Source organism: Cyprinus carpio, chromosome A5, assembly GCF_018340385.1.
Source record: "Cyprinus carpio isolate SPL01 chromosome A5, ASM1834038v1, whole genome shotgun sequence".
Classification (NCBI taxonomy): domain Eukaryota; kingdom Metazoa; phylum Chordata; class Actinopteri; order Cypriniformes; family Cyprinidae; genus Cyprinus; species Cyprinus carpio.
In genome coordinates, this window is record NC_056576.1 from 36872157 (window position 1) to 36885335 (window position 13179).

Below are 13179 nucleotides of genomic sequence, written 5' to 3' on the forward strand. Positions count from 1 at the left end.
GCCAGTCTGCTGTAAACAAAGCCGATTTCATTTCTTCTATTACTAGTCATTCAAGACTAAATCTCATGGCCCTGACAGAGACCTGAATCAAACCAGAGGACACTGCTACACCTGCAGCACTCTCCATTAATTTCTCATTTTCCCACTTGCCCCGTTTGACTGGAAGAGGTCGAGGTACTGCTCTGCTTATCTCTAATGATTGGAAATTGAATCCTGTACCATCTTTGGGTATAAACAGCTCCTTTGAATCCCAATCAGTTACTATTACCTACCCTCTTAAAATCCATTTTGTAGTTGTCTATCGACCCCCAGGACCATTAGGTAACTTCTTGGATGAATTAGATGTTCTGCTCTCAACCTTTCCTGAGGATGGTGCTCCCTAGTTACGCTTGGAGACTTCAACATCCACCTAGATAAACCTCTATCTGCAGACTTCCACACTCTGCTTGCCTCTTTTGATCTCAGCCGAGTGTCAACTACTGCTACTCACAAATTAGGCAACCAACTGGACCTTATCTACACACGACACTGCTACGCTCCTACACTCATATGCTCACTCTCACCCTCCCAGCTATCTGCTATGGTTTCATCTTCGCTTCCTTCCCCTAAACATTTAGCATCTTTTGATGCTAACTATGCTTCTGATACTTTCTGCTCCAATTTAACATCTTGTTTAGACACGGTCTGCCCCTTGTCTTGCAAGCCAGCCCATTCCACCCCTTCTGCGCCTTGGTTATCTGATGTTCTCCACAAATATCGTTCTTAGCTAAGGGCTGCTGAAAGGGTGTGGCGAAAATCCAAAAATCCTACTGACCTTAATGTGTATCAGTCACTCCTCTCTTCCTTCTCTGCTAATGTCTTCACTGCTAAAAGGACATACTACCATAACAAAATGAACAATTTGTCTAACTCTCGCATGCTCTTTAAAACATTTTCCTGGCTCCTTTGTCCTCCTCCTCCCCCTCTTGCATCAACTCTAACAGCTGACGACTTTGCCACGTTTTTCATTAATAAAATTAAAATCATCAGTGCACAATTTTCACACCACAATCTGTCAAGCACATCTCACCAGCAAACATACACTCATTCACATCCTTCTCTTCACTCTCTGAGGCATAAGTCTCCAAACTCATCCTTTCTAATCATCCTCTTACTTGTCTGCTTGATCCTATTCCATCTCATCTCCTTCAAGTCATTTCTCCTGCAGTTGTACCTGCACTCACTCACATCATTAGCACATCCCTTCACACTGGTGTTTTTCCCTCAACATTTAGAAAGGCTTGTATAACCCCAATACTTAAGAAACCCACCCTTAACCCATTTCTTTTAGAGAACTACAGACCGGTTTCCCTTCTTCCTTTCATTAAATAAACACTTGGGCAAGCTGTGTTCAACCAAGTCTCTGCCTTTCTCACACAGAACAACCTCCTCAACAGCAACCAGTCTGGTTTCAGAAGTGGACCTTCAACAGAGACTGCCTTGTTCTCAGTTGTTGAAGCTCTAAGACTGGCAAGAGCGGATTCCAAATCATCAATACTTATCTTGCTGGATCTGTCCGCTGCTTTTGACATGGTTAACCACCAGATCCTTCTGTCAACCCTATTGGCAAAGGGCATCTCAGGAACTGCACTCCAGTGGTTTGAGTCTTACCTCTCAGATAGGTCCTTCAAAGTATTTTGGAGAGGTAAGGTGTCCAAGTCGCAACATCTAACTACTGGGGTGCCTCAGGGCTCAGTTCTTGGCCCACTTCTCTTCTCTGTCTACAGGGCATTATTAGGTTCTGCAATTCAGACCCATGGCTTTTCATGCCACTGCTATGCTGATGACACTCAACTCTACCTCTCATTCCATCCTGATGATCCGACGATAGTTGCTCCCATCTCAGCTTGTCTAACAGACATTTCTTGTTGGATGAAGGACCGTCACCTTCAACTCAACCTTGCCAAAACAGAACTGCTTGTGATTCCAGCAAACCCATTGTTTCATCACAATTTCACCATCCAGTTAGGCACATCAATCATAACACCTTCAAAAACAGCCAGAAACCTTGGAGTTATGATTGATGATCAGCTGACTTTCTCAGACCACATTGCTAAAACTGTCTGTTCCTGCAGATTTGCTTTATTCTACATCAAGAAGTTAAGGCCCTTTCTTTCGGAACATGCTTCACAACTCCTTATTCAAGCTCTTGTTCTGTCCAGGCTGGACTATTGCAATGCTCACTTGACAGGTCTTCCAGCCAGTTCTATCAAACCTTTACAATTAATCCAGAACGTGGCAGCTAGATACATTTTTAATGAGCCAAAAAGAATGCACATCACACATCTGTTTATCAATTTGCACTGGCTACCAATAGCTGCCAAAAGCTTTTTATTTATTATACTATTAACAAAAGCAAAAAAAAAGGCCTCTGACACTAGCTTGCTCTATTCTTTTTCTATTCTATCTGTTTTCTTTTTATTTATTATATCATTTAAATAACCCTTGCTAAGTGTACTGCTTTAAGCTAACTGAGACTTGTTATAGCACTTGTCTATCATTGCTCTTTTGTTGATTTTAATTGCTTCCATTTTCCTCATTTGTAAGTTGCTTTGAATAAAAGCATCTGCTAAATGACTAAATGTAAATGTGTTCAGATAGCTTCACTGAACAGTTGAACAGGGGAACTGACTGTCTTTCATCTTGCCTACGTATAATGCATCCTCACTAAAGCTGTTAAGGAGCTTTACCTCAAATGGGATGCTCCAGAGGAAACTGGCAGGTCAAGCCGCCTGGCTGCCTCGAGGAGGAAGGTTTCGTTCTTCCCGGATGTCCACGAGCAGGTGGTGAAGTCGTGGTCTGCAACCGTCAGTGCACATCCACTCTTCCACTCAGGTCATGTTCTCCCAAGTGGACGGGGTGGAGGCCCATGGCTCTGTGCGCATGACCCCTGCTGAGGAGACCGTCAGCGTGCATCTCTACCCTTCCTCTGCCTTCTAAACCTTGCAAATCGACTGCTCACCTCGCTGACAAGGCTTACACTTCCACGGTCAAATCAGCATCATGGTAGTCCTTCACAGGGTATTTTTGGCTGACCCTAGTTTACCTGAAGGACATGAGCTGGATGTTCGCCGCAAGCAGTGGATGGGACCCAGGACTGTTTTCTCTTCATCATATCAATACAGTGGTACTCGTCCTGCCTCAGAGCAGCGCAGAGCCGCTGTCTGTGCCTATTACGGCCTCCCAACTGTTGTCCTGCATGAGCCGTTTCTTCACCAATGCGTACACCCTCACCAGGGCATGGTGCCAGTCTATGAACATCGCTGCCAGTGAGAGCAATTTCTCAGGGGAGCGAGAAGATTACATCCCCCATGCCCACCGCCGGCACAGCCTTGGGACCTAGCAATGGTTCTGAAAGCTCTCTCTATCCCCATTCGAGCCCTTGGAATCTGTTGCTATGAGGAGCTCTCCCTCAAAGCTGCTCTACTTCTTGCCCTTGCTTCGGCCAAGCGCATTAGAAATCTGCACGTGTTCTCAGTGGATGGTGATTGTATTCGCTTTGGCCTGGGGACTGCAGTGTTACTGTTACTGAGACCGGGCTACGTGCCTAAATATCTTTCTACCCCCTTTAAAGCATAGGTCAGAGTGCCGTTTGCCGTGCCAGGTCTTTAAGGATTTAGATTGACCGCTCAGCCATCTTTTGACAGTCTGACCAGCTCTTAGTGTGCTACGGTGGCTGTACTAAGGGACGAGCAGTATCTAAGCAGAGGTTTTCTCACTGGATAGTGGACACTATCTTGTCAGCTTGTGCGAGCCAGGAATGCCCTCTCAACATCAGAGCCCATATGACGAGGGCTATTGCCTCTTCATGGGCCTGGTCTAAAGGCACATCTATTCAGGATATATGCTTTGCAGCCAGCTGGTCCTCACAGAATACTTTTGCCAGGTTTTACAAGTTGAATGCCGTCCTTGGCATATCCAGTGCTTTCAGTGAGTGACTAACCTCACTTATTCTTCTAGCTTTTTGCTATGCTCCAGTTTGGGCCACAGTTTGTTACCATTTACAGCTGTTGACACTGTGCAGGCCTATGTACAGTTTTATACGTGCTTTTTGTTACATTGCACAGAGATACCTTGCTTACTGTTGTTGTGTCTGTCCTGCATTTAGTGCAGCCGCTCATTTATTCTGGCCAGATATGCTAATTTGGTATACCTGAGTTAAGACGTTCATTGGTCCAGCACCACCTATCAGCTGCAGGCTTTCCTAGCGGCATCCCTATTGGTTGGTAATTGTGTGTTGTTCTACCACATGCTTGATGTGGTCTTAGTCCTTGGTTCGGGATAATAACTGCTGCTCTCACTCCGGGATTGAATACTGTTCCCACTGTGAATGCTACACAATGTAGAGTAAATGCTCAAAAGGGAACGTCTCCAGTTACTGTCATAACCTCAGTTCCCTGAAAGCGGGTACTTGAATTTGCATTCTCATTCAGCCCATCTGCTGTTTTTGTTTCGTGCAGGTGTTTTATGTAGTACAGTTTCACAAAGCTGAAGTCAGAATACAATCTAATTTAAATCAAAAACTGCTCATGCAGCAGCTTTTTTTGATAGTGATTAAAATGTAGTGGTTCTGCAACTAATTAATGCATTCTTATTCATATAATATACAATTCAGTGTAAAAAAAAAAAAAAAAAAAAAAAAAAAAAAAAAACCTTGAAACAGATTTTTGATCAAACAGGCAACCAAGGTTACTTTTTCTCTAAAAACAAATTGGCCTGACTATCAAATATTAAGATTTAAAAATCAGAAATTTAACACAATTACTAAAATGTAATGAATGTAATAAATTAATAAATGTAAGTTTGAAATTGCCTCTTGCCCAGTGGTTCCTTCTTAATTTCTGAATCCTGCAGACCTTTGTGAGATTCAGAGTGGGCAAAATTAAATTCAGGTGCAAATAGCAGTCTACAGTTTAAGGGCTTTGTCAATTAGATCCAGTTTTTAGTTCCCTCTGGACTCATCTTCACTTCCAACCTTCAGCTCCTACTGCTCTCCTTCTTCTCATCTAACATAATTTTTCCCTGTAGTCCATTCACATCTCCCTCCCCTTCAATTCATTTCTAATTTTTCATTATCTCAGCTCTTTATTCACTATCATTTATAAGAAAATAGTAAGATAATTTATTCATTACATTGTTCCAAGATGCACATATTGCTGTAACTTAAGGATGCACTGTAAAGACATTTGTGCTGTAACATTAAGCCTATACAGATATGCAAATGATCAAACCAACAGCTAATTAGAACTGTAGTCACATGCAGAGCTGGTTATGCAACAGAGCTGCATCTGTCCCTAAATGTTTAGAGCAACAATCACAACACCCACACACTCACACATTTCTGTTATGCTGTCTTTTTCTGACTGCACTCAGTAGAGCGTGACCAGAGTAGTCAATTTTCATGACCAAATGATTCTCTTAATGAATCACAGGAACAACTCGGATTCACTTGAAATTAATTTTTGTGTTCAGAAAAGTTCAAACTGTTAACCACTATTTGAGCACAGAGATAAAAAATGTAATTTCCAACTTAACCATCTTTAATGCTTTGGAGCACAGACTTACATTTGGTATATTTTTAAAGAAAACACATGGCAGATTATTTCAGAATTTCAAATTTTATGTTTCACATTTTTCAAAAAGTTTACAAATTTGAGCTTGACATCTAGTTATGATTACATCATTTGTTTGGACTCATTCAATCCATGTTCTCTGTGGATGAGTGTTCATTGTTTGCTGGTTCCTGTATCCTGCTGTGACTCAATAGATGTGTGTGTGTGTGTGTGTGTGTGTGTGTGTGTGTGTGTGTGTGTGTGTGTGTGTGTGTGTGTGTGTGTGTGTGTGTGTGTGTGTGTGTTTCTGTGGTTTGTCACTGTGTGTCTTCCTGCCTGTGTGTGAAATGTGTGTGTGGTGTGTGTGAGAGTGCGAGATGAGAGCTGTGCATGCACTTTCTCCTCATCTCACTAGCCCTCTTCCTACAGCCTGTCATTTAGAAATGATAAAGTGTCAGAGAGAGAGAGAGAGAGAGAGAGCAGAGGAAAGCTCAGAATGATTTCACTTGCCTTCTTGGCACTTCAAGCGTGTTAGTATCAGCAGCAGCAGTCCCGTTGCTATGGACACCAGAATCTAACTGTCTCAACCTGCTGTTTGAAATGTTCGTGAGTGCTGTGTGTCCATATGGCAAAGATCCCATTTCCACAGTCAAATCTACTTTATATCTCAACTGTTTCTCCTACACAGCAGTGAGATTAAGGCGAGACCCTCCGGATTCACAGTTTTTTCATGCACTGGTTAACTTTGACATTTGAGGCGATTTTACCGCAGTAAGAAATGGAAAGAAAATATACAAAATACACATTTAAGTGTTCATTTTCTTACACTTCACATCTTATAGATTTAAATTACGATACATATCTTTAAAGGCCATGAGTTTTTCTCCACTTCAACAGCACTTACATACACCACACAGTTTTTGTTCCTACACTGTAAAAAAAAATATGTTCAGTTGCATGCCTTATTTATTTATTTATAATTTTTTTTCCCCGTATAATTAAATTGGTTGTACAAGTTATTTCAACTTAAATTACATTAAACCGACTTAAAAATAATTATAACTTGTGAAAAAGTTGAAATTGCTCAACTTATTTTGATGAGTTAAAAATTGACAGCACTTTTAATTTATTCACTTGTGGAGTCTTGCCTAAAACAGCAAACAAATCAAACCTCCTGCTTTTCAGATTTTACTCTTTAGTAAGTTCCTCCTGAAAGATCCCAACATCTCAAACCTTGCTCAGTCAGATCTGCCAAGATACCAAAATCAACCGAGAGTCTGAAATGACAAAATGAACTCCTGAACCAAGTGATCTAATTTTATCTGGCTCTCAAGGATTGCACATATATGTGTCTATTTTTATATCCTTTAAGCCACTTTAGAAGTACAAAGTAGATACTTCAACGAAACATAACTGTTTGAAGCATAATGAGCTCAAGTTTCCTGACACTGGCTAATCAGTTCCTGTATATATATATATATATATTAGTGTACTCTTGATAGGCAGCAGAAATCACAGTCAAAACCCTGTTAGTCAGCAGCTGACCTACTACATGACAACACACTGTCCTCTACAGGACGCTTTAAGACACTGCATTTAAAGAGAAAGATAATTCCATAATCCAAACCAAGCTAGAAACGTTCACGACAATCAATCATTGCGATGTTTTCAAATAACTTGTATTTTTTGAAGTATGAAATCAAACAGAGATCTCTCACACACACTTTTTGTTTCTTTACCTGCATAACTGAAGCAGCATCATTAAGCAAGATAATCGGACAAACTGTTCATCAGTTGATAAACATTTTCATAAAAACTGAAGTCTGGCCATCCCATACGCAGATGTTAGGTTACACATGACTATAAGCAGAGCCTGAAGAAAACAACACTGTTCTGGGCAGATATACGAGCTGTCAGAAATAATAGGCTGAACCTGCAGAGAGAATATAAAAGTGTACCTGTATGGATAAATCGGCGTGTGTGTGTGTGTGTGTGTGTGTGTGTGTGTGTGTGTGTGTGTGTGTGTGTGTGTGTGTGTGTGTGTGTGTGTGGTTTAAAGTGATGAGTTTGCTGATATTACCGCAGTGGATGTGACAGCACAGAGAAAATGATGACTTCAGGCAACAGAGAAATACCCTATAGAAATATGATGGAAGCCACTGTAAAACAAGCTGATATGCAATACAGAAAAAAATAGTAAAAATAAAAAGAGTCTTCCTCCATTTAACTTGTCACAACAATTTCTGTCATTTCCACTCGACGAGTTATAATTTTCAACTTGATTTTCTTCATCAATAAGTAAATTTTGCAGTGGTCAAAAAGTGCAATCAGGCTCCATATTGATTTTAATTAGGCAGCAATTAAATTAGACTGGGTTCAATGTTTTTACAGTGGTGTGTGTGTTCGATGTCATCAGTTCATGCAGTATACCTACAGTATACATACAGTATACTTGCATAGGGTGATATAAAACTATCAAATCTCAACAGCTTGGTTGCTTGTATCAACACAAAACGTGACTATATTATCCACCTGCTCGAAACGACTGCAAGGCGTGAAGATATGAAGATATTATAAACATTAACATCATGTTTTCTGTTAAACTGTTTTGAGTTTTGTGAATTGTGAAAAGTACTATATAAATAAATTTGACTTGACAATTTGATGACCCAGTTCAGTGACCTTTTTCAAGATAATAACAATTAAATAACTTGTTAAAATGGCAATGATGATGATTTGTTCTCAAACCAGAGGGCCTCAGCAAACCATTCAATTATTTAAAACAATAATAATAATAATAATAATAATAATAATATATTTTTTTGTAAAAAAAATATATATATATATATTTAAAAGGATAAAACTAAACTGAAATATTTTTTCCTGTAACTATTATTTTGAATAATAATAATAATAATAATAATAATAATAAAATAAAATAAAAAAAACTGAACCAGAATCTATATATAATTTAAAGGTTTAAATACTAAAAATCAAGATGGGAACTGAAATCTTGTTTTTCTCCTAAATAACCACTGCTATAGCTGAAACCATCAAGATGGGGATGTGAGTTATTTGTGAGTTATTTCCATGGTTGTTATGATTTCATATGGCTTTAGTTGATGAAATGGCATGAAAAAAGATGAAATGATCACATGACTGCAGTTCTGCCTCCCGGACAGCAGGGGCAGCAAAGCATCAGTGTTCTTACCAGTGTGGAGACCGCAGAGGTGTACAGAGGGGTTTGACCAGAGGACAGCAACACTGGCTGTGAAAAAAACAAAAACATAGGAGAGGAGAGCCGATAACTTAACAACAAACCCACAGGATAAAAACAAAAACAACAGAACGGAGCCTTTGAATTTAATGACATATTTAAAGCATTATGTCTTGTGAAATGAACTGAAATCTTAAAGAAATTCCCAGTTAGTGTTTGGCTCTTCTGAGCTCAATAAAGCATGGCATCCCATCAAAGGCTCTGTACTGGGGACAGAAAAGCAAATGGGATATAATTGGAGATATAAGGATCTACAGGAGATTGACATGAGAGTCCTGAAGGTGCTGTTTTTTTGCATCTCATGCAGCAAGTGTTAGATTAATTAAATTAGATTAGTTAAGGAAACAGGAAAGTGAAAACAGAGCCAAAAATTGAGGAGGACATGCACTGGTTCATTCAAACAATGCACTACATGTTTATGTCCCATCATATGTATTTATATTGGACAGATTTTTAAAAATGGAAATCATAGTTTGTATTTAAAAAAAAGCATATAAGTTTGCTTCTTCGTGTGAACAGTTTTGGTTTGTTTCTTACAAACACGCAGCTTTTCACTTCTCAAGACATTAACTGATGGACTGGAGTGCTGTGGATTACTTGTTTATTGTGCTGTTTTTTCAACTGTTGGACTGGAGTGCTGTGGATTACTTTATCAGCTGTTTGGACTCTCATTCTGATGGCACCCATTCACTACAGAGCATCATGCAAACTCTGCATCTTGGATGGCCTGAAGTCGAATACATTTTCATTTTTGGGTGAACAATACTCAAGCATATACTATTTTTTTTACAGGTGCTGCATAAAAGGAATTGACCTTCGACTGGAAAAAGTAGAAAGAAATAAAAGGACAAGTAAACATACAGTACTATATGAGTACAGTCCCCTTTATAGAGAACCAGCATCATCACAGTATAACCTGGAACTGTCCTCAGTCCTGAAAGCTAAACACTGTTCTATGCATTAACAGCAGATGGCGACGTTGTTCAGTTTTGAGTGATTTAATCTCTTCAGGTATTGCTTCAAAGCATGAAAAATCCTTTACATGTGTGAAATGTTGTGCTTTCCACAAATAGACTCTGAAGATAAGATAATATGAAAATCTCATAGTACACGTTCCCTGAGGCTGCAAGATGATCGCTCACTCCTTCTGAAGCCCTTGAGACTCATTTCTGACCCAAATCCATCCTGAGAGCCAAATGATTGAAAGATTCCCACAGGAACGTGCATCTCATTTTCTCCAATTTACTGCTCCTTTATTCACAGAGGCATAAATACTGTCAAACACTCCAGAGGTTTGCTGAAGTTCAACAATAAAAATATTACTAAACTTTATGCATTTAATTAGACAGATGGCTGATCCGTCAGAATAGCTCATTCTAATCGGCTGATTCTAGCATTGTTCTGTCAAATATTTGTTTAAAATGATCACTAAACTGACCTTTATGCATTTAATTATTCTGTTGTTTGATTAGATATTAAAAGTAATTAGTAAAAAGTTAAAAAGTAATGCACATATATGGAAAGCACAACAGTTGAATAAAGGCTGGCTGTCTTGACAGAGAATACTGTAACAATATTTATTAACCGACATGATTTGTATGTTGTACAGAGTAAGAAAGTAGCTCTAAACTCAAGTGTTTTTTTTTAAATATGACAAATCTTAATGGTCTATTGACAGTTATTCTTTATTTGAACCCAAATATATGCACTAATCTGATCTACTGGCAGTTATCCTTTAATGCTTAGAATATATTCCATTAAAAAAATACCAGATATAATAGATTTAACACCTGTTCATCTCATAGCATTATTTCTGCAATTCTAAATTGTAGTGTAAATGCATTCATGCCACCTCTGAACTGTCTGTGATTAATTAACATATTGTACAGTAAATGCCACTTTGGATCCAGCTTCTAAAAAATAATGTTATTGCCACATTGTAGCGTTAAAACTTTATGTGTTATAAACTGTATGTTGTTTGTATCAAAATATTTTTTATGTTTGTATCCAAATATTTTTTTCTAAAGCCACTTTTTGTATTTTCTATTCATTCAATGCTTTTCACATTTAACATAATGATCTTTTGCGGGTAATTTCTCGTTAGCAACATGCTAACCTCAAACTCAGGTCTCTTGTGCTATTTGTGCGACAGGTTAGATAATTGTTTTTTTGGGGTTATTTTTTGTTGTCAACATGCTTGTGTTTTTGTACATTAAAATGTTTTGGTGATTTCTGATTAAAAATCATTGCAGAGCAAATGTATTAATATCAAGGCACATACTAAATATTGTCATGAAGCTGAAAAATGCTGACATTTTTTCAGCAACGTCAAATGAATGTAATATGAGGCATGTTGTAGAAGAACTGAATTATTTGTTTTATTTGTACCGGTTGAATACTAACAGGAATAACAAAAGGAGGCATGCAGGAGCTCTGATGTGTCATATGACCACACATATGAGGGTTGTTGTAGAAGAATTTGTGTGTGTGTGTGTGTGTGTATGTTTGTGTGTGTGTGTGTGTGTCATGCAAAGTGAACAGCATGTAACACACAAATATAAGCCATGCTAGGACATAAGGACAAATACTGTACATCTTACATACCGTAGATCCCATAACAGTATCATATTACATATACAAACAAAAACTGAAACAAATTCGAAAAAAATACTAACAAATCTCCACCTTCATTTATCTAACTACATTCACTGCCTTACATATTTGTGTAAATAGAAATGAGTAGCAGTTACAAATGCATCAATTTCAAAAATGAAAACTGAATGCACTGATTACAGAATTTAATAACTATATTATAATTACAATAATTATGACTATATTCAGAATGTTATTGAAAATACGTATAAATTTCATGATGCACTGAATCATTTAGTCATCAAATAGACACATAATAATGAGCACTGATAATGATAATTTTGCTAATTAGATTTGTTTGTATTGCACTGATACTGTAGATATTATTGAAGCACTACAAAAAAAAATGTATGTGGATGTTTGCGTGTTGTGTTTCACAGGCATGTTTCACATGAAGACAGATGGTACCACACACACAGAGAGAGAGAGAGAGAGAGAGAGCAAAGCTAGGAGGAGTGGTTTGCATTCTGACCTTCATATCCAGCCAGACGCCCTTGACACACTGAACACAGCTAACATGAGCATGAGCATGTAAATGAGCTTCATGCTAAAGTGATTTTACACCAGACATATTAGCCAGCTGCTCAGATGCATAAATAAGAACATATGTTATATATGTTTGTGTGCTTCACTCCAGGTATTACTGTTCATCATCTGCAGTGGACGCTGATATGATTATTGAGTCATAAATGGTGGCTAGTGTCCCTCATGCCTGTTAAATTATTTACAAGGTCAGTCGAAATTTCATAAGTATATTGTGTGTCAGTATTTTGGCCTCTCATATATATTTGCATACATAGTCAATGTTTAGTGCTAACGCTCAAAAACTGTCTTTCTTCAAAGGAATACTTTCACATGAATTGCTCGAAAAATTTAGAACAATAAAAACATTCTGCAAGTTTCAGAACTCAAAACTTCCTCATTCGTCTAATAACAGCTTTTATTAAACCAACGTCAAATTTTTCAGTTAGCCATCTTTACACAGAGAGTTTAATGCTGCTCAGAGGTGGCATGAATGCATTTACATAGCAATTATAACAGCATCTTGTTATATTATGGGCAGAGGAGGCTCAAAGCAGGAATCATTTAGTCTGGCTTTTATTCAGCATTGCGTCTTTACACAGAATTTTGAGCAGGCACAGAGCAAACTAGAGGTCGACTGATTGATCGGTTTTAGTGATTAATCGGCACCGATAGTTGATTACTGGAACTATCGGTTATTGGCAAAAACTGATATGTGTTTGTTATCAAGGCTGAGCAGGCATAGACATTATTAGGTCGCTGTGATTTTGCCAAGTAAGACATGCTCCTGGAGCTACATCTTTTCTTGATGCTGGATCAACATTACTGTCCAAAAATATAGACCTAACCCGATCCCTACCCCTAAACCTAACCTTACCCATAATTTATTCCTAATATCAGGGAGGGAAATGATAGGTGAATAACAAGGGTGTAGAAGCATCTATCCCTGATTGTAAGCCTAAAACTGACATTTCTTGAAAACGTATCCCTCAAGTGCCGACTATTTTGTAATGTCACAACACAAATATGAGAAGCAGTGTTTTTACCATGTGTCACTATTGATATGTAGTGAGTATTTACACACTTTTAACCAAAACGACCAACATTGTTTTCAGAGTATATCACAGCAGCGTTCAT

At 38.3% G+C, this 13179-nt stretch overlaps 1 protein-coding gene across 4 annotated transcripts in view; it reads right to left on the minus strand.

The window, feature by feature from the left end:
- LOC109049674 (disks large homolog 4-like) overlaps nucleotides 1-13179 on the minus strand; it is a 180457-nt gene that overhangs the window by 115227 nt on the left and 52051 nt on the right. For 3 of the 4 annotated variants that reach the window (XM_042757119.1, XM_042757118.1, XM_042757116.1), the window contains exon 3: nucleotides 8803-8859. The exons of the other annotated variant lie outside the window; for it this stretch is intronic. In XM_042757119.1, the coding sequence (XP_042613053.1) occupies nucleotides 8803-8859 (57 nt within the window). The remainder of the gene's footprint in view (nucleotides 1-8802; nucleotides 8860-13179) is intronic. 4 annotated transcript variants of the gene reach the window in all.